The sequence below is a fragment of the Asterias rubens genome, chromosome 5 (genome assembly GCF_902459465.1).
Source record: "Asterias rubens chromosome 5, eAstRub1.3, whole genome shotgun sequence".
NCBI lineage: Eukaryota > Metazoa > Echinodermata > Asteroidea > Forcipulatida > Asteriidae > Asterias > Asterias rubens.
Genome location: NC_047066.1, coordinates 83,471 through 106,019, shown reverse-complemented (window position 1 = coordinate 106,019; position 22,549 = coordinate 83,471). Strand labels below are relative to the sequence as shown.

General features: G+C 37.5%; 1 protein-coding gene across 1 annotated transcript; it reads left to right on the top strand.

Moving 5' to 3' along the window:
• The first annotated feature begins 4,791 nt into the window (after positions 1-4,791).
• On the top strand, positions 4,792-21,402 carry LOC117290352 (sodium/glucose cotransporter 4-like). The gene is made up of 13 exons (XM_033771698.1): positions 4,792-5,057; positions 11,473-11,649; positions 12,484-12,543; positions 13,556-13,660; positions 14,658-14,763; positions 15,192-15,272; positions 15,618-15,826; positions 16,043-16,286; positions 16,561-16,711; positions 17,167-17,335; positions 17,569-17,784; positions 19,170-19,305; positions 19,678-21,402. Exons 1-13 carry the CDS (start codon positions 4,971-4,973, stop codon positions 19,890-19,892), a joined length of 1,956 nt encoding a protein of 651 aa, XP_033627589.1. The 5' UTR covers positions 4,792-4,970; the 3' UTR covers positions 19,893-21,402.
• Positions 21,403-22,549: the final 1,147 nt, after the last annotated feature.

Below are 22,549 nucleotides of genomic sequence, written 5' to 3'. Positions count from 1 at the left end.
TTTGGGCGAACATCTCCCTTAATACTGCCCATCCGAAGGACGAAGCAGCGTCTAGCATGGACACAGGTGTCACGACTTGGACTCTCACCTGCTGATAAAAAATACCAGAGCTTGAGTCGGGTGCTCTTTTCTGGGGAACAAAGACCAATCGTGAAGGCAACGCGTATCATTGAGTACAACGTCTGGCATGACCAAGCCAAATTTCAACACCTGCCCAAGATTGCCGTAGTTGGAAGAAACTTGTAGTCGCCTGCCTTTCTATAGTTAGTTAGTGACAGTGGACACTATTGGTAATTACTCCAAAAAAAATATTAGCATAAAACCTTTCTTGGTGATGAGTAATAGGGAGAGGTTGATGGTATAAAACATTGTGAGAAACGGCTCCCTCTGAAGTGCCATAGATTTTGAGAAAGAAGTAATTTTCCACGAATTTGATTTCGAGACCTCAGATTTAGAACTTGAGGTCTCGAAATCAACCATCTTAACGCACACAACTTCGTGTGACAAGGGTGTTTTTATTTCATTGTTATCTCGCCACTTCGATGACCGATTGAGCTCAAATATTTACAGGTTAGTTATTTTGTCCATATGTTGAGATACACCAACTGTGAAGGCTAGTCTTTGACAATTACCATTAGTGTCCACTGCCTTTAAAACTAGACAAACTTGCACCCCGTTCTTCAAAAAGGGCCGTTCGAGTTAGATATTATACCTAGACAGACCAGTGGCACCTCATTATTCGGCTAACGCGCGCGTAATTTGCAAAATGAGAATCAAATAACTTCGTCCAAGCATGATCGCCTATAGTCTTAGGTTTTGCTTGCCTTTGTCAGGGTTTCGCTTAGTTCAATATGATTGTAAATAAAATCTTGTTTTTATTACTTATTAATGAGATTCTGTTTGCAAGGTCGTCTGGCTATATCTTACATCATTCGATCTGGTTGCTGCTTTTATAAAAGGGCCAATCGAGGAGCTAGTCATAGGCTGGTTCAGTGTTCTATGCTATAAAACAAAACTGTTTATGCAACTATACTCTGGACGCTTTCCCACGCTATACCCCAAAATGCTGCGAGTGTTGCATAATATTATAAAAAGATTATTAGTACAGTGCAACATAATAGCAGTAAGGTCTACTTGGAAATTTTAAAGGAACATTGTTTTTTGCTAACAAAACAGTTGCTGGCAGTGTAAGCACTTTATGTAATCCACCATTCTATCCCTCCAGTAGTTGGCACACTGAAGGGCAGTGTCGGTGGCCTCAGCCAGGTCATCAGTAGTGGTTGCTGATGGCAGTAGCTAGGGGGCAGGTAAGGAGATGATCCATGGTATGCCGCTCTCCGCGTTCACAGGTGTCGGAACATGCAACTCTAACCACCATAACAAACAACTGACAAACATGTATAGAAGTTGGAGATCGTTCGGCCATCTGGGTCACGAGAGAATAGTGAAAAACCGATTACAAATTTTGCATTGCATCGATACCAAAATAAAAATGAATAAAATGCTCACGGAGCGATAAACTCCGAATTTAGATTATTTATTTGTCATCACATAATTATGGCATTTCAGAAATATTTCAAGGGATGTTTTCTACTACTATCATCATCATTTAATTAGACCATGTAAGGTTTGTGTAAATTTGTGATCTTGACGATTTTTGTTTCTTAACAATTCTGTAACGTTCCTTTAAAATAATACCGTATTAAAACTATGTGATTGTCCTAAAAACGTTGCACAATGATTTTCATTTGTTTTTTTAACTTGACGACTACTGAAACTCCATTCATCTCCATTCACGTGAGTAGGATTCCTGTAATGGACTAAAAGTTGATCCACAAAAGGTATCAAAACCCTTAAACGTTTAAATGTCAACCATGCACAGTTGACGAGAAACTAAACTGAATCCTATGTACAGGTAAATATTACATCCACTCGATTCAATGCGAGTGGGGATTCATGTCATGTCCAAAACTTGATTATACAAAGGTATCAAAACCATAGGCAGTGGACACTATTGGTAATTACTCAAAATAATTATTAGCATAAAACCTTACTTGGTAACGAGTAATGGGGAGAGACTTGATAGATTAAAACATTGTGAGAAACGGCTCCCTCTGAAGTGACGTAGTTTTCGAAAGAAGTAATTTTCCATGAATTTGATTTCGAGACCTCGAGCAAAGAACCGGAAATGTCAAAAAATGTTCATCCACACTATCGGAGAAAGTCTTGCAAAACAGTTTGGAGAGTATATTACGGAAGCCCATTAGCGCCAGTAAAAAATAAATTTCAAATCCGTTATTACGGATTAGCAATCCGTTATTACGGATTAGCAATCCGTTATTACGGATTAGCAATCCGTTATTACGGATTAGTAATCCGTTATTACGGATTCATAATCCGTTATTCCGGATTAGCAATCCATTATTATGGATTCATAATCCGTTATTACGGATTCGCAATTTGGACAGGGAACTGTCCGCCGTCTTTTTAGGAATCTTAGATCCCGACGGAGTTAAGTGTAAGGAAGATGCTTCAGAGAAGGTCTTCGTTTATATAACTGTCATAAGAACAATGATTTGAAGACAGTTGTAGTTCCATTAATTCTGGGTGACCCAATGACTTTCTAAGTCCCCCAGAGTGAAATAATTAAAAGGATAAAAATCAAACTAACAACACTTGGTTGGCAAAATTGACATTGATTATATCTGAGTAGTTTTAAGGAAATACATCAAGTCGAGTCTCCACCGTGAAGCATTTTTTGTCATGATATATCTACATGTATCCATACCCTTCAAATTTCCGAAAACGCTTGTTATTTGCTTAACAGAACAACTATGATTTCAAGTCCAATAAACCATGATGGAAACATGAACAGTTGTTTTATTATTATTTTTTGTTGAACATTTAACATTTAACATGTAACGTTGCAGAAATCGGTCCCTAAAAACAGTACACATTGCCCTGGATTTGGCGAATGTTATGAATTAAATTTAAATGGTTGGAAAGATGTTTTTAAAGTATAATGTAATGACCGCACACAATGGCATTTGTGTGATTTTCTCTATACTACGTGAAGTAAAACTGTTCGTCATTTTGGTGGTGTCAAATCTGTGACTCCACAAAATGGCGGACGCCAGTCGATAGCTCTTGTCAATCAAATCCGTAATAACGGATTGCTAATCCGTAATAACAGATTGTGAATCCGTAATAACGGATTACTAATCCGTAATAACGGATTACTAATCCGTAATAACGGATTACTAATCCGTAATAACGGATTACTAATCCGTAATAACGGATTACTAATCCGTAATAACGGATTGCGAATCCGTAATAACGGATTACTAATCCGTAATAACGGATTACTAATCCGTAATAACGGATTACTAATCCGTAATAACGGATTGCGAATCCGTAATAACGGATTTGAAACTTAGTTTTTACTGGCGCTAATGGGCCTTCGTAGAAGATGGTAAGTGGATGTAGCTGTATAGAAGCTTGATTTTCAGCGATTTCAACAGCAGATTTTGTGTTAGAAGGAGAAGAGATGTCATACCAGACTACGTAGCGCCCTCTATATGAGCAGAGCAGCCGCCGGAGGTTGGTTGAGGGGTCGGGGTACTTAATGGTCTATTTTGGTAAACCAATACTTGATCGAGGGGTGGGGGCACCAGGGTCAAAGTGAATAAAAAACCAGACATGAACGAGGGTGGTGGCAGTATGGTCGAGTTGAATGAAAAACAAGTAATATAGTAATAATAATATCGAAGTCTTATAATAGCGCACGTATCTACCAAACAAAGTACTCAAGGCGCTGAGTATATACAAACTTTCAGAAAGATAGGTTATTGCAGTGATGAATTCTGAGACCCAATTATTTAGCACCTTATAAGGGTTTACAAGGTGCTACCATGAACGAGGGGTGGGGTCACTGGGGTCAAGTTGAATCAGAAACCAGATCATCGACGGGGTGTGGGCACTTTCAGGTCGAGTTGAATCAGAAACCAGTACATTATCATCGAGGGGTGGGGGCACTGGGGTCGAATTGAATCAGAAACCAGTACACGATCAAGGTTGATCAAGGGGTGAGGGCCTATAAACCAGTAAACGTGATCATTGAGGGTTGTTTACGCTGAGGAATACGATACAGCGAACGGTTGTGCGACAATAGCTTGCAGAGGATTAAAGCCGGAACGGGCGGTTTTAACATGTCGCCTGAAGGGAACACGCTTGTAAAAAAATATTGGCAAAAAACAATGTTGATTAAAAGCCTACATATACAGCAGCTGTTCCCTTTGAGCAATTTTTTTAATGATAGGCCTTTGCCCTATCTCAATATTCATAAACTAAAATGACGACGACTATCCACAAAGTTAAGTTCACACATTCAAGATAATGGATTTGAGCTTTTTTAAAGAGCATGTTTCAAATCGCTTGATTCCAAACTGTTTCTTTATCAGTAGAATATAATAATCGCGATACCTGCTCTAGAAAAAGCAGCTTCGCTCGGCCACAAATTGCATGCACGTTCCGAATCTAAGTGTTGAGTTTGATACCGAGTCCTCCTTCAGATAAACCATCCTTGAGGAGAGACTAGCTCGAAGTTAAAATCCACGATCCCTGATAAAGAATCCTTGAGAAAGAGACTAGTCTTGTGAGGGCGTTTCTACAATCGTGGCATGTAATTGGTCAGTTACACAAGGGCAAGTCACTTATTACGCATGCACGTTTTGACTGTAACACAACAACGGCTGGCAACTCATAAGATCGTAGTTGTTGTACGTGACTCGACTAGCAACTGGCTGTTCATCGCTCACCACATTGAAAAACTCAACGCTAAACGTGGCAGGCCAACTTGCTCAAGAAGCAGACCACGCTCAACCCGACCATACAGCTATTCACGGTAACCAGAAAGATCTCCTTTCACCTTCACTAAAGTAGTGGCTGTACTGTAGTGTACAATTGCAACGATGGAAGGTCCAGCATTGCAACTGAATGTGGTGGACATTGTAGTGATCGTGGTGTACTTTCTATTCGTTCTCTTGGTGGGATTATGGGTGAGTTGTCAAGAAGCATTGAGCAAGCATTCTCTATGTATGGAGGTTGTACTAAAGTTCGTTCACGAACCCGAGTTGTAAACACTCACTACAATGTAGACTGCGTTTACACGTTCATTTGATCAGGTCAAAATCGATTTATAACGGCAGTGACGGCCGCATCACGTCCGCTTACAAAGTAAGAGATCGATTCTTGTGTAAATGGTGTTACATTTGGGCCAAGTAGTGAACATGAAAACAATATTCGGTTCATTGTTTCCAGTAAAGTTTCGTTTCTGAAACATAGGCCTATGTCATACATTTAAGGCAGGCGGGTACATAAAACTTGAATCGTGTGAAAAAAAACGACTAGATTTAAACAACGGAACACGTCAGAATTGCGCTCAACAAGGCTCACACACCCCCACCATCAAATCATTTGAACCAACTAGAAAGTTTCGATTCACAAATGAAAGTGCAAGAGAATAATCATAGTGATTTGTTGTAGAGAAAAAATTCCACTAAGACTAGCCTGTCATTAAATACATGATTTGCTTACCAGTTAGATATTAAATGTTCATAGGCTAGGTGTACTGTTATAGTGTTAACAAAATTGCAAATTGACGAGTAGGCCTAGGCTATGCATTTTAGCATGCATCAGTTTGATTTATCGTTTACCCCGATTACATTGCAAATCAACTCCTACAAAATGGATTGTTTATTTCATGCATTCTTTTATTATGGTGGTACTTCATAGGATTAATTATTGGGTTATAAATGCAATAATGCACCATGTGCCCACTAATTGTTTCAATAACTTAAAAAATTAGTTAAAAACATAACTTAAAAATCTTTAAATCCTTTTGTTTGTGTGTAGAGCATTGATGGGCGTTTCCTTTAAGTCTAAGTTCTAGTATTTTGTGTGTACCATGGCAGTACCTAGATACAAAGCCAACATTCTATTCATACATCCGATATCCGGTAACTTCAAATCCCATAACAAACTCATGAATGAAGAGAACTATGTGGTAAACGGGATGCATGCCCCCAGCTACAAAAGTGCGGGTCTTGGGAACTTTGTCAACTGTATTCTTGGTTATTAAACCCATGGAGGATGGAATAACTTCGATCTTGGCCTACCTGCCTATACTTGGTTCCTGTAGAATGACAGCTGGTTGAATGGTGACAGCTTACTAATCCCATTTCATTTAATTAAGATGAAGTTCATTCAAATCAACTCATTTGCTCTCGTCCGATTGAAAAGGACGACCTGGTATGAATCTTGTAATCTGAGTTACACACAAGTTCACACTAAGTGCAAACAAAGTTTATAAAGATTGATTTTGTTTATGTACTGGTATGGGCAAAACAAATCCCGTCCTTTGAGAACTTTGAAGTTTGACTTCGTTTGAAAAGAAGAATCCATACGATTTACGAGCTGTTCTTTAATGTTTGCTGATTCGAGACGTCGAAGCCATAATATAATTCGCCCGCCGCTCTTGTTAGAAGACTCTTTGATATGGTAAAGTAAGGAGTAAAGTTGTACCCAAAGGCCTACTTCGATCATCTTGCTCTATGCTTCGAGCGAATGAGGGCAAGCTTTCTACCTGCTTTACAGTATAGTTGTACGTTCGCCCTGCCATGGCTAATACTAATAGTGTATAACAATGTTATGTTCTGTGGTGATAGAGCACAATAAGATATTTTCAATCATGTAAGCCAGTGCCCAAAGCCTAAAGCCTAAAATGCCATTCTGTCAAAGCACGTCAAAGCACGTCAAAGCACTGATTTTTCCACATGATTACCCAGACCCCATTTTACAACGGTTCTTGCCTGTACCATTGTACGTGTACGAATAAGCAAACATTCAGTTATTATTGGTTCAGTCATTCAACTCGGAGGTATAACTGGAGAGACCTCTCCATTATCAGACTACTTGTACGAATAAGCAAACATTCAGTTAGTATTGGTTCAGTAATTGAACTCGGAGGTATATCAGACTTTAGAAACTATTAGACCTTTCTGGCACGACGGACGGCCGAATGTTAGCAATATTGATATGTTAATTTCTGTAAACTTTTAAATAAAAAGAAATACATCACAGGTGTCTTCGTTTCCAACAAATTGAACATTGTTTTTGAATATTGTGTAACGTTGTTTCAAACTCTGGCGATCTGTTTTGACTTTCCCAAAGTTTTCCAACCCATGGCGTTGTCCAACCAATGGCGTTGAAGCTTTTCAAGGTGTTAAAAATAAGATTAGCTGGTACTTATTTGTATTTGCTGGTATGTATTCAAGACATGCAGAATAAACAGATCGAAACGTCGATACCGCAACGGTTTTATGTATATATATATATATCAAATAATAAACCACAAGGGAAACTGACTGGGTACATTTTTAAATGATTTTGGATTGAACAAAGAAACCTTACCGGTGTTTATTGTGTTTATCTCTGCTTGTTTGCCTTTTATAGTCGTTCAGTGATTGTTATTATCTTCTGTGCTTTTTATATGCCCTCTCTTGCCTTAATGTATTTTTGGGGATTTAGGAGACATACGCCTTTTGGCGATAGTTATTTTTTTTTTTACTTTTATGCTCTCCTGGGCACCCCACTGTTGTTTTACTGTGTTTTCTTAAATATGTTTAATGTAATGTACATTTGCTTGTAAATGTGATTGCCCGAATAAATATTATTATTAGTATTATGCATTTGTTGGGATCTTTGACAATAACGTATCCATCAGTGCCCATAATAAAGTTCTTCACACCATAGAGCAAAGCTGGACCTTTATCTATGTGGGTTTATAATTATAGGTCTATGGTATGGATTGTTTTGATTATTTGAATTTTAGCCGACCTGGAATGAGATCAACAATAATGATCGGGTATTTTAGTGTTTGAATCAGCGTTCAGATCACAAAACAACCCCCAAAATTTACGTGTCAGCTAACGATATTCTGACGAAGTATAACAACAAACCGTATAGTAAATGATATCGACTTTTTTGGACAAGCCGTCATAGTGTCCACTGACTGTAGTATGTGGTGTACATGTATATGCACAATTTGGTAAAAGTCCTTCAGAGCGATTTACGCACTTTCTCTTTTGTTAGACAAGAAGCATATTACGTAACTGTGTGCATAATGAAAGGGCTCTTCGTGGGATGCTGAAGGCGGCATGTGGGTTTGTTCGCTTTGGCGGGTATGTATTGGTCGGCTTATAGTAGACTTGCTTTAGTCCATTATGTAAAAAGGTCGACTCCCAATATTAAGATACATGGTTGATTTGAACTCCGCAAAAACAGTGTAAAAAGTCTCACAGGCTTATATACCAAATAGAAAATTTTAAAGTCACAGGGCGTTAAAATAACAAAATGTGTTGGCAGGAATTATTTCTACCTCCATGCTTTTACATCAAAATGATGTATTTTTTAAAATTATTTCATTGCTATGCCGGTTGTATGGTAGCACACATGTCAAATTAAACACTGGCCAGTTTTTGCAGTGTAGTTAATAGATTATTTATCTATACTATTAAAAGCGTAACCCGCGCCATCTTGGATTGAAATTTACCTTAAAGTGGGAAAAGGTGTGTAGTATCATGGATGAATAATTACTCCATGGTGTGTTCAGAATGTTGTGACTGGAGTCAGCATAACCAAGTAGACACTTGACAGAAATGTAAAGAGTAACGGTAGTATAATCATGGTATAATGAAACGTCTCTCTATCAAGTATAGACCAAAGAGGAACCCTAATTTACAGGTTTTAATATAGGCCATTATAATATAACCGTGTGTCTTTAAAATAGTGGATAGGTTCGTTGACCTCGGACCGTGGTTCTAAAAAAGAGGCTCTGCTGCAGGTATACCAGGATGTAACCATTGATTGTGTCATCATTTCCATGTTATTAGGTTAATAAGGCTGCCCTCAATGATGCTAGGGAGGAATCGGGGTATATTAAGGCTACAGGTCTCAGAAGGGGATACAACGGTCATTCTAAACGATTGAATCTATAATTATTCTGTTTTTAAAACGATTGTTTCTTGCTGCACATGTCGGCGAGAGTTCTATAAACAGATTCCGTTTCTCCGAAGTCAGTTCTACATGCTCTAATGCTCTTTGCACTACCCTCACAAAGTCGAGATAATAAAACGGCCTACTTCCCGCCGATCCGGGTGTAACGACTTCCGCTGATTACGGAACAGTTAATACTTGCACCGAACCCAGCACTTTAAAAACACAGGTTAATTAATTAGTTAAAACACCACTTTCTAAAAAAGCGCTTTGAAGCCAATTCTTATTTTTAAAAAATACACACCCTTTTGAAACAAAAACGACCAGAAACCTTTAAATCACTATATGCATGACTAAAATTACTTCTATAAGTAAACAAATTTTAGCCTACAATAGATTTATGCAGACTGTTACGTAACAACTTGTAAATAAATCTCGACAGATGTTCACACAGAAAATTCAACTCAAGTTAGCTTTAAAAAGAGAATCTCCATCGTTTTTGATGTATTCTAAATAATTCGTATGGCTTCGTGCATTTCACTATGATTTCATTTTGTCGGCACCCCTCCCCCCGAAAAGAATATTATGCTTTATAGCTTCGTGCGCAATCGCACACAACCAACCAAATCCGGTGTAAAATTTATAACTTAGCTACTGTGTTTTTACACCACCAATCAAGTTTACAAGTACTCGTTAAGTGTTGCCTAAATGTCAATAATGGTCAACACTTTTATTACTTTGGAGTTTATATAGTGTTTTATCGGAGTTATAATACATGCACGTGTTACTGCATTGATCATAATTCATTACAGTCATCTTGCATATACAGAAAATTACTTCATGCCAGAAGGCATACAATCGGTGGTTGAAACAACTTGGTTTTAATAATAAAAAAAAACATGGACCGATGTGGACCATCGTAATATGCGTGAATTGTTTTAAAAAGTTCGCATGAAGGACAATTTTCCAAACAGATTGCCACACCCCAATGTCCTTCTTAGGTTTATTTATGTAATGGTTTATTGTTTGCTCTCTATCGAAATCAAACACCAATAACCAATTTTAAAGACCCTTTTTAAAAAGAGGATCCTCACAAAGGAATACAATAAAGTTGTTTATTTGCCTATAGGCAAACAACTTTATTACAAAGAGGTTTTTTTTTACAAGGATATAAGGCCCGCCGATCGTAGAGATAAAAGCAATTAATTGTTAAAATATACTACACAGTTGCAGAAAAAGTCAGGAAATTATGAGGTTTATTGTGATAACTCAAATAAAAAAAAACTATGACATTGAATAACAGATCAATTTTCAAAGGTCTTTGGAATCTTGGCAATATTGCCAGGCCGCTGGTCTCATTGCGTGGTGAACTGAAGTAGTGCTACTTTTATTATTCTTATTTATTCATGGTTAGAAGTGACGTTATGAGCGCGTACAAATCCAAGCTGTTTCCAGAACACCAAACAGTGAATCTATGAATAATAAAAAGTTAGACAAATCTTTATGGAGCGAGTACTGGTACAAGCTGATCCATAGTTTTGAAAACTTTGTCTCCCATTGCTTTGAAAGCAGTGAGAACAATCCCATCAATAAACTAATATTGACGTGGAATATAGGCATTGAGTTTGTTGGGCAAGGCTTCACCAAGTTTACAAGCTGCAAACACTTGTGTATTGTTCCTCAACAAACATGGAATCTGATCGTTCACGCCCTTGTCGGGTCAAAACCAAACATGATGAGAGAAGTTGTCATGGTTTAATGACGACTCGTAAAATATTCAGTGGTTATAAAAGATTCTCCGCTACAGAAAAAAAAACAGACTAGACCTTTTTTTGTTAAGATAACGATCTAGAATTTACTGTTTTTCTTCACGGTTTTAAGTCTAACATTTCAGTTTTGGATCTATGATTCAAGTTAATTGTATGTAAACGTTCACATTAAATAGACTTGTACGCCGAGATGAAATGGACATGTAATGACAGAGGGAGAGAGGGAGAGAGAGAGAGAGAGAGGGAGGGAGGGAGGGAGGGAGGGAGGGAGGGAGGGAGGGAGGGGGGGGGGGGGGGAGGGAGGGAGGGAGGGAGGGAGGGAGGGAGGGAGGGAGGGAGGGAGGGAGGGAGGGAGGGAGGGAGGGAGGGAGGGAGGGAGGGAGGGAGGGAGGGAGGGAGGGAGGGAGGGAGGGAGGGAGGGAGGGAGGGAGGGAGGGAGGGAGGGAGGGAGGAGGGAGGGAGGGAGGGAGGGAGGGAGGGAGGGAGGCTGGGGGGGGGAGGGGAAGATATATAGGGAGAGACTAGATAGAGGATGGGGATGGTTGGGGAGTGAGGGGGGGGGGGAGGACACCAACCGTCAAATGTGAATGCTGTAAAAGAACCATATTGAGTCACTATTTATATATTTTCATTTTTGTTTTCTCCTTAGGCTTCTTTCCAGTCGTCACGTGGAACTCTTAAAGGTTATTTCTTAGCTGGCAAGAGTATAATATGGTGGCCTATTGGAGCCTCATTGTTTGCCAGCAACATCGGCAGCGGGCATTTCATTGGTCTAGCTGGTACAGGGGCTGCCTCTGGATTGGCTGTCGGTGCATTTGAATTTAATGTAAGTTTGATTTGCTATACCAAACATGCCAAATCTAACAAATTAAATAATTCTTATGTCAGTAATGTTTATGACAACATATGTGACCTAAATCAAAACGGTTAGCTCTGATGCAAATGCTGCTTTGGTCAGGGAGACACAAAAGAACCTCCAACTCTAAATCGTATTCTTTTAGGTATTTCCAGGGTAGTAGCAATATACTGTGTCTCATAATATTAGACCAGCCATGATATTTCCCAGGTTTTCCATAATAAATGAGGAATTTCTCAAAACCGCTTGATTCTTATGAAATAAGGCATTCAACAGAAGAAGAAAACAAATAGTTCACATTGTGTCCCCAACTGTATACCTCCCTCATTGTTACTCGTGGATGATGGCCCAGGTATTAAAAAACAACCAGGTAGACCCAGGCTGCAAGGCATTTTTCAAAACGTTTCACGTTCATCAAATATACGGTACCCCTAAAGGTTGGACAATCCGTTTTGTTCAACATTTTCAACTTATGAAGATGTCACAATCTTAGTGATCGAGTCCCTTTGGTGTGATGTAGAGTTTTGTGGCGTCCAGCTTTTAGACTGTTCTGAGCCTGGTGTGCATGACGCATGAAATATAATTAACAAAAATTACGTATACCAAACTGGAATTATTAACACTCATGGACGTCATATTTCTAATGCAGTTTTAATGCATTTTGAGGACAAAACTTATCAGCCTTTTACAATTATATTTTAACCATTGGAGACTTAATTTTATTCCAGGTACTAAAATGTGTTTTCAACCATCTATGAATGTACTTTGATTGATTAATATCTGGATGTCATTTTCTTTACTCAGGCAATGTTCATTTTGCTGCTCCTAGGATGGATATTTCTTCCTGTGTACATGTCGGCTGGGGTATGTTGATTGTTCTGCCCTTGCTACAAACTTGGACTTTGATCACAATAAGACATCTGATAAATTCACGTTCTTTTAATATGATGTGAAGGTCTTTGAAGAGGATGCGCAAACAAACATCCCAAATTAGACTATTACTAACTATGATTGAATTCTTAGTTGTGTAAATTTACGTTTTGAATAACACATCATTGTACAAAAGAATTGCTTAAATAAAATACTTTTTTGATGGACATGTAAATTTATAAATTTAACAAATCTGCACTGTTATTGAAATACCTTCCGATATTCTCATAGAAGTTTGAACACAAATTTAACTGTGGAAATAACCAACAAGAACAGCAACAAACCATGTTTTATGATGTTTTATACATGTTATGAGTAGGCCTGTGTATAACAACTTTTGCCCCATAAGTAAGATCACATTTGGTTTGACCGTAAATTGGGTTCCTAAAAGAACAACAATGTTTGACCTTCAAGTCTTAAATCATTTGCGTGGCTTCTGGTTTAGAAAATTTGATTCACGTTTCAAGTTGACCTTTCAACTTGAATTTGATTCTCTCAACTCCCACACACGTTTCGTTTTCACTCAAGAAATAGCTCTTTAACATTAACATTGATAAATAGTTCATATTATACGAGTATAGTGTAGAGGAGAAATGAAGATTGATGACAATCAACATTGTTTGAGACGCTTTAGTTTTCATAGCATAATCCAATTCAGATCCTTCTGTGATTTAGCTTGTGCGGAACATTCTACCAGATAAAAAAACACGAGACTGAAAAACGTTAAGTATCCTCAGCTATGTTGCCATTTTTGCCAACCTTTGTTGTAAGTAATCCGTACATTGTGATTATCCGGATGTGTTTTTCACCTGCCAGCTTGTTTGATTGGCGCGTATCTGCCTTCCAAAAGTTATGTTTGAATCACACTGGTTGCAGTAATGCTATTACTTGGTTTATTTTGCAAAGTAAATTAATGATAAACCCTTTGTTTTGATTTATGTCTTAGGTGTTTACGATGCCCGAGTATTTGCGGAAGCGTTTTGGTGGCCAACGAGTGCGGGTATATTTAGCTTGCCTGGCTTTACTGTTATCTGTGTTGACAAAAATATCGGTAAGAATCAAGGGTGAATATTGTAGAACTGTATGCACACAAATGTGGACAACAACAGTTTCTTGCTTAGCTAGCAGATATATTTTTGTTTCAGTTAAACTGAAGATCATGTTCACGATCATGACTGTCCATGCTAATTTATGGTCGTAACCTCGTTTTTGAAGCGAAAGTTGCAGTGTAAATTCTCAGGAGATTCGGCACAAATCTTTGAACTTGTGGCGATAGTGAGGTTGAGTTTGAGTTGAGCCTAATTTGAACGAAAATGAAACAAAACCTTACAATGCCCCAACAGTTGGACATTTGACCCACGTTCCACCTACAGCAATAACTTTTCTATCAACAAACCTAGACCTCGTTGCTGTTCACTGATCATGACCCCTTTTAAAAATATTATACACATCGTATTTGTTTATAACAACTGTCACATGAAACTAGGAGTCCATCTTGATGTATGGTTTTGACAACTGATATATGTTGAGACCACTGCTATTATTATCTCCCTCAATCTACACCCAGACGCTGTGTACAGTTTGTGTCCTTAAAAAGATCTCGCTGTGTGGTGTTCAACAAAAACTAAATGCTTGTTGATGTCAACTTTGATCTCTCATATGATTTGTTCTCAAGTTTCTTAAGTAAAATATTTATACTAAGTTCTTGTTTGGATTGTTGTTCGTATTTCAAACTGATCTAGTTTAAGCGAAAGCGATTGACAGCAAAAACTATTCCGGCTCTTAAGTACAAAATCCAGCGTTCTTTTCCGTTACATACCAATAGGCTGCTACTCAATGGAAGGGAATGAAGGAGAATGTTCACAATGAAATAAACCAGTTCATACCTCATCAATAGTTTTTTTCTTCGTTTTTTTTAAAAGACTGTACACATGGTGGTCAATATTGTTATCATCGCCATGTTTTAAATTAAAAGGCAAAGACAAATCTAAAGAAGCATCAGTAACAAAGCGATTAACGTTTCTGCACATTATTTTTATTCTCATCAGGTTGATATGTACGCAGGAGCCTTGTTTATTCAAGAGTCACTTCAGTGGAATTTGTACGTTGCCATAGTTTCTCTGTTAGCTATTACTGGCTTGTACACAGTGGCTGGTAAGTGATGTGACGCTATATAAGATGATGTCTTGAACATCGTTTTATTGATTAATAATTAGCGTTTTGTTTAAGAAATATTCTGATTTACCAGCCGATACTTATTGCCCTGATTCAAATTATTTATAAAGAGTTAACAAAACAACAATCAACACAACACAAATTATGAAAAAGACAGTTACTTACGATATTGCAAGAGACAGAGACGGATAGGCATATACGCCACACCAGTAGTTTGTTTTGTATAACACAAACCTAATAAGAAATGGGCTTAAAAAGACAACAACACCATAATGTTGTCTTAGTCAATATCATTGCATCTTGGTTTTATGTGATTTGTGTTCCATCTTCATTTCAGGTTCTTTATTTCAGCTGTGGTATATTATAATACCTTCGATGACAATGTACTATTTGATCTTGGTTTTTAGGTGGTTTGTCAGCTGTGATTTATACCGATGCTCTGCAGACGCTTGTGATGGTAGTGGGTGCCTTTATTCTTATGATTCTCAGTAAGTATTCAGTGCTACAAAATGCCACAAGCCTTGTATTCATTATGTAGTGTGATATGAATACACAGTGAGGATTCAAACACAGGTTGCAAACAAACAAAAAGAAAAAAGTTATAAGTTTATCGAAGTTGTGTCGATCACATTTACCCTAATAATTTATGCACTCGCGGACCATGCATGTGCACTGTTTTCGAAAGAACCAACATTGCTCAATTTATTTTCACAGTTTATTATTCTTTAAAAAAAAATGTACCACAGAAGAGAAACTGCAATTTTGTGCATATTTCGGACTGCATTTCAGAGAGTAACACATTAATTTGTGAGTTATTGTATCAACCGTTTTAGGTTTCCAACAGTATTCTTGGGATGAGATTCAAGTTCATTACCCTCAGGCAATACCAAACACAACGCTGATGAATCCCAATACAACATGTGGATTCCCTCGTGAAGATGCTTTCCACATCTTTAGAGATCCCTTAACTTCAGATCTACCTTGGCCTGGAATGGTCTTCGGGATTACTATATCTTCCATTTGGTACTGGTGTACGGATCAGGTAAAGTAGATACAGTATTTGAGGATACCCTAAAAACACACAAACATATAGATCTTAATCTGAAGTATCGAAAAAATTCAAAGTCAGTACCTGAATTATTGACAGCTGATATCAGCTTATACAAAGCTTTAAAGTTACTACAAGAAGTTAAAGTATAATAATAAAGCTCCGACTTTGACCACCACTGACCTGTTCACTTCTCTGCCATGGTTGTAGGTCATTGTCCAGCGAGCCCTTGCAGCTAAGTCTATCTCGCACGCCAAGGGAGGCACCGTCTTTGCTGGGTTCCTCAAGACACTACCGATGTTTCTGATTGTTCTGCCTGGAATGGTGAGCCGCATAATGTTCCCGGACGAGGTTGCATGTGCTACCAAGGAGTCGTGTCTTGCAGCTTGTGGTAGTGAATCTGGCTGCTCAAACACAGCATTCCCCAAACTGGTACTGAAGATCATGCCTGCAGGTATGTAGCTAAAACAATTACATTGTCACTTGTTCTACTTCAAGTCTCTTTGATTAAAAAGCTTGGGATTTACTTTAGACATGTCTGTACCTTGTAGGCCCTAGGCCTACTTATAGGTCATAAGAAACCTTAGTTCACGTACCATTCCCAATGCAAGATATCTTTAGACGGAAACGCTGGTCAACTTGATATTCAATTACCCAAACCATGATGTTTTAATTAACCTAGTATTTTTTTACGATTAAACGTTTTTGTGTTTCTTATTAACTTTCAGGTCTGCGTGGTTTAATGTTAGCTGTGATGATGAGCGCCCTCATGAGTTCTCTTACGTCTATTTTTAACAGCAGTAGTACAATCTTTACCATTGATATTTGGCGCCGAATCAGACCACAAGCCAGTGAAACAGAACTCATGATTTGTGGACGGTGAGGATTCCTATGACCATTCAGTCAAGGTCGTTGACCTTTCTTGGTCTTCCTTGCTTTGTTATTGTGAGATCTCCATGTGTAACTTCTATTTTCTCTTTCATTTTTTTCAAACTATTTTTATTTTCCTTTACTGTGCCATTTGCCCTTAGCTATTTTTACTCAATTCTTACATAGACTCTGCTTACTTGTAAGCATTTTTCTTGTGGCTATATTTCATACCATTTTCTCTTTATTAAAATTGCTAGTTGTGTATTCAATTTTTCCTTAACTTTTGTTTTTCTCATTGTTTCAAAATGTGTGCAGCTAAATATTTTGCATTGTAGTTGTTAAGCAAATTTTCAGCAGTATTTTTTATTGTATGCAAGTGTATTTAATCCAAACGTTTTTATATTAAGGTTAAGTCTTAATGGTTGTTGTTCATGTTTTTACCAACTTTGTGCTTGTTTCCACAGCGTGTTCATCCTGGTAATGTGTGGAATAAGTATCTTATGGATTCCTATTATTCAAGCTGCTCAAGGAGGGCGTCTATTTGACTACATCCAGTCCATTACAAGTTACTTATCACCGCCCATCTGTGCCGTCTTCATTCTAGCTGTAGCGTCTTCAAGAATCAACGAGAAGGTTAGTAACAAACTGACATTCATTCTTGCAGGATTAATGAACTTATCATTATACAAATCGAATACACATTGATTGCTTAATCTGCTTTCTTTGCTCAAGCTTTAAACATACCTCACTTGATAGATGAGGCAATTTACTCTGTAATGTTGAAAAAGATCATAGTTGTTGCTTAATTAAAAGATAAGGCAAGTTCCATTTGTTCAATAACATTTATTTTATACCTTGTCTTGTAGGGAGCGTTTTCTGGACTGATGGTGGGTTTGGTAGTCGGCATGGTGCGCATGATTCTGGACTTTGTTTACCCAGCTCCAGGTTGTGGTGAAGTGGATACCAGACCAGGCATCGTATCCCAAGTTCATTATCTGTACTTTGGGATTTTGTTGTTTGTTATTTCAATGGTTGTGACCATTGTAGTCAGCCTGCTCACCAAACCAATCCCAGAGAAATATGTAAGAATTGCTTTATCTTTTTACCCTTCTCAATGTTATTAACGTTTAGCGGTAGGAAAATGTGACACAATGCCTTCACTAACCACGCAGTCAGTTTCACGCATAATGTTATACATCGCATAGTGTTATACATCGCAGAGTGTTATACATTGCATAGTGTTATACATCGCAGAGTGTTATACATCGCATAGTGTTATACATCGCATAGTGTTATACATCGCAGAGTGTCGTACATCGCAGAGTGTTATAAATCGCAGAGTGTTATACATCGCAGAGTGTTATACATCGTAGAGTTTTATAAATCGCAGAGTGTTATACATCGCAGAGTGTTATAAATCGCAGAGTGTTATACATCGCTGAGTGTTATACATAGCTGAGTGTTATACATCGCTGAGTGTTATACATCTCAGAGTGTTATACATCGCAGAGTGTTATACATCGCAGAGTGTTATACATCGCAGAGTGTTATACATCGCAGAGTGTTATACATCGCTGAGTGTTATACATCTCAGAGTTCTATACATAGCTGAGTGTTATACATCTCAGAGTGTTCAGAGTGTTATACATCGCAGAGTGTTATACATCGCAGAGTGTTATACATCGCAGAGTGTTATACATCGCAGAGTGTTGTACATCGCAGAGTGTTATACATCGCAGAGTGTTATACATCGCAGAGTGTTATACATCGCAGAGTGTTATACATCTCAGAGTGTTATACATCTCAGAGTGTTATACATCGCAGAGTGTTATACATCGCATAGTGTTATACATCGCAGAGTGTTATACATCGCAGAGTGTTATACATCGCAGAGTGTTATACATCGCAGAGTGTTATACATCGCAGAGTGTTATACATCGCAGAGTGTTATACATCGCAGAGTGTTATACATCGCAGAGTGTTATACATCGCAGAGTGTTATACATCGCAGAGTGTTATACATCGCAGAGTGTTATACATCGCAGAGTGTTATAAATCGCAGAGTGTTATACATCGCAGAGTGTTATACATCAATTATCATTTGATTGTTTGGGATAGTGCAAGGAAGATAACAAGCCTTGACCTTTTTAATATTGTTTTAAACAAAGTGCGCCGAATGTTAGCAAACAAATTAATATTGTGTTAAAACAAATCAAAGCAACACTCGATACTTTGTGTAAAGATTCATGAGCTGAAATATCTCTTTTGATTTGTTGATTTTTTTCCAACAAAATCAACTTATTTTCGAGTATTTGTGTAACATTTCTACAAACAATATGGCTTTCTGTTTTTAATTTGCATTATAAGGCTTTCCATTGTTTTGCCAACCCCGGATGGCAAATACTCTGGCTGTGACGTTGCAATTTGAGCCAGACTTAACTTTTCATTTCTTTCCTTGTTGTTGTAGCTTGTTCGTTTGACGTGGCACACCCGTCATAGTGAACTCAAACGGGAAGACTTGGCCATCTCGGATATTAAGCTTGAGAACAGGGAAGAGAAAGCTCCCATGCGTGGGGATGAAGAAGAGGAAGGTTTCAAGAAAGGTAAGTTTCCTTCAAAATAATGGAAATAATTGCCATATGAAAACTACAGCTGAGAAGCTACGCTGTACAGTTATTAACTTGACCAATGTAAAATGGTCCTGTGAAGTTGCTCTCATTTTCATAGTTCATGCCAACTTTATTTTTAATAAAACATAAAGATCTGCTATGTTAGACAGAATGTCCTGTTAACTAACGAAAAACATTTTGTTGTCGACTAAAACGGAGAGTGACAGATTTGGTTGTCGAAATTAATCAACAAACATTTCCTTAAAAAATCAACAAATTAGCCATTAAAATTTTAAGAGAAAAAGAAAAAAAACACAAGGTACAGAAAACACAAGGTACAAGCATTTTCATTGTTGTTGAATACAGAAGCAGAGGAGCCGTCTGTTGGTCGCCGAGTCGTGGACTGGTTATGTGGAACAGGTAAGAAGGGTGGAGATGAAGATATTACAGAAGAACAACAAAAGGAAATCATGAAGCAGATGACAGACATCAAAGAGACACGTAAAGAGACTGTAATTCTGAACATCTTCGCTGTGTTACTCATGTGTGTTAGTGTATTCTTCTGGGCATTCTTCGGTTGAATTGGATGGATTTGGATCAAGTAGGAGATTGTGTATAAGGTACGGGAACAGTGACATTGTACATATTACTATAGACCCCTTGCATATGATGTCACAAGCCTGAACTTAGGTCAAAAGACGTCTTAAATATTCGGTACGCGTGCGTTCGGCGTGAAATGAGGTGCATGCTGGTCTAGCTAGCAATCAAGTTTGATCGCTAGCTAGACCAGCATGCACCTCCTTCAACAGTTGGCACTTGCGCAATGGGTATTTGCAAAAAGGTCTATGAAGAGCTATCATTGGGTGATGTGTGCGATGGTAGCCAATGCAAGGGGTTTATTTAGACATAACATGAATCTTAGGACCATGCCAAGGCGGTGATGTTGTTCTAAACTGAAACTAGAATAACCTGTCAGATTGGAATCGGCGGTCCGTAATTAATATGAGATTATTTTAGCAGTATTTTAATTTTTACTCGGAATGCATTTAAGAACGTTGTTTCAAAAGACGCATCATTTATTGCAATAAGGACAACTATAATGTACTCAGCTTGCCTTGGTGAGACGACTGATTTTCTAACCATGATAATGCGTGCAACCAAGGTTACACTTCCAGCTGTTGCACTTATTTCTATGTTATGATTGAAAGTCTGTTATTTTACCTTTAGTTGACGTTCAATGTTAAATGTTTTTTGAATCAATCATGCTGTCCCTTTTCACTCGCCATTAGTCATACAATTTCCAATGTACTTGTTGATCATATCTTTTGTTTTATTTCTTCCATTTTGACTGAGCATTTCCCCGATCTTTTCATACCATGGGTACGGCCATCTAATCCCAATAAAATGAACATGTCCAAACCAGGTTTTTCGTTTTCATTTCTGTTAAACCAAGACAATTGTGCATAACTTACTTTTCATAATGCGTTTATTTGTCAAAACTATGGTAGTTAGACTTTAAAAATGTGATTTTCGTGTCGTGGCTGGGTGGTGCAGAGAGCTCCTTAAGTAAAATGCTTGTTAAGCATGCTTCTCATCAACCAGTATTGATATGTGCGTTTTATAGTGCTATTAATATGAATGATGAGCAACCGTTGCACCCATTTGTTTGCCGTTATGCGGCATAACAAGGTGTTCGGATGGTTTCAGAATAAGTAGGCCCTGATAAACACCAGGGCAGGGTATAATCCATTATAGGTATACGGCGTGATAAAGTGATGAATAAAATGCGTTACTCCATAATATATATGCCCGTTATTAAAGTGATATTAATAATGATTGACCCCGATTTGAAATAGTTATTCTTATTAAAATAGACTCATCTAAGTTAATTATTTGTATATATAGTCTATACAAGAATTTGATTATTACAAGTTATTTCTGCTGAAATTATCTGGGGAAATAGTAAAAAGCGACAATTATATTTCATTTATGAGTAATGTAGATAGTATTTTATCTTAAGATACGTAGAAATTATTCAGGTTGGGACAAACGATAAAATGACATTTAATGCTCCTGTCGTGGATTTCTGTTAAAATCTAAGATAAAATGAGGTTGTGGGCGCTAATGTCGATAATCAGAAAGACAGATTCAAGTGTTAATATGTTGATGTTTTGCAGAGTCACTATATACGAGATGAAACTTTGTTAATTTAATGTTGAATTAAGCCGCTTGAATTAAGAAAACTTCCCTTTTTAAATAGCAACTTTCATGAGAAGCATTTCACAACAAACGTGTTGTTAAACTTCAGATCATTATTCTGAGTTAACGTTTAGGTTATTTGATCGAAATGAGGGTAAAGGATTATTAAATAAATATTGAATATTTTACGGACCCATTTATTTGTGCCATAGTGCTTCCAATACATACTAATTAAAAAAGATTACAAACCTTGGGTTAGAATCTTTAGAGTTGTCTTTGATTTATAATAAATGGCTTCAGTATCGAGCGACCTGGTTAGATGTGCAGTCTACAAAAATGTTACAAAGAAAAACGACACAATGAGCTAAGACTGTAAACTCATTTAATGAGTTGACAGTCTTAGGTTGACGCTTATGCCGTAACTGGTTTAAAGATATCATAGCCAAAAACTGCATTTATCAGATTTACATTTTTCAGTACGACAGGGGCAACCGCTTCAAAACTGTTATGAACTAAGTTTAAATTGTCGGTTCATACTACATGTGTAGGCCTACACTGTGTGACCGTCAAAAAACGGTCTGAAAACAGTAAATGACACACAAATCCAAACGTTTAAAGCTGACGTAGATGCGTCTATGTTGAATACACTATTGTCACTTCAATTGTTATTAAAGTTATCCTTTTCAACCTCAGCCTTTCTTTGTACAAAACACAATAATATTATGTTTTGAACTGAATAAATCAAGATAAGAGGGGTAATTATAAAATCGCTAAAGTCAATGCAAGTGAATAGTTTAAACAATACTTCCAAATACAGATTCTTCATTTTTATGTAATTAAAAATATATTGAAACGCTTTTAAATAAGATTAGATTAAATATCATCATACATTGTAATTAAAATTGAGTTTGTTTGTGAGATCAATAAAGATAATAATTATCCGGTTATATGAAAAGCATTATGAGTATAGTCTACTTGATCGCTGAAATTAAAATAAACTTGTTTACTTATGAAGGACAATCGTTATATGTAAAGACGT

What these genes read in the sequence shown, in the direction of transcription:
- LOC117290352 (XM_033771698.1), top strand. Translation starts at nt 4,971, where the DNA reads ATGGAAGGTCCAGCATTGCAACTGAATGTGGTGGACATTGTAGTGATC. An exon ending in TCGGTGCATTTGAATTTAAT is followed by an intron (nt 11,650 to 12,483) that starts GTAAGTTTGATT and finishes TTCTTTACTCAG; the next exon opens with GCAATGTTCATTTTGCTGCT. An exon ending in CTTCAAGAATCAACGAGAAG is followed by an intron (nt 17,336 to 17,568) that starts GTTAGTAACAAA and finishes CTTGTCTTGTAG; the next exon opens with GGAGCGTTTTCTGGACTGAT.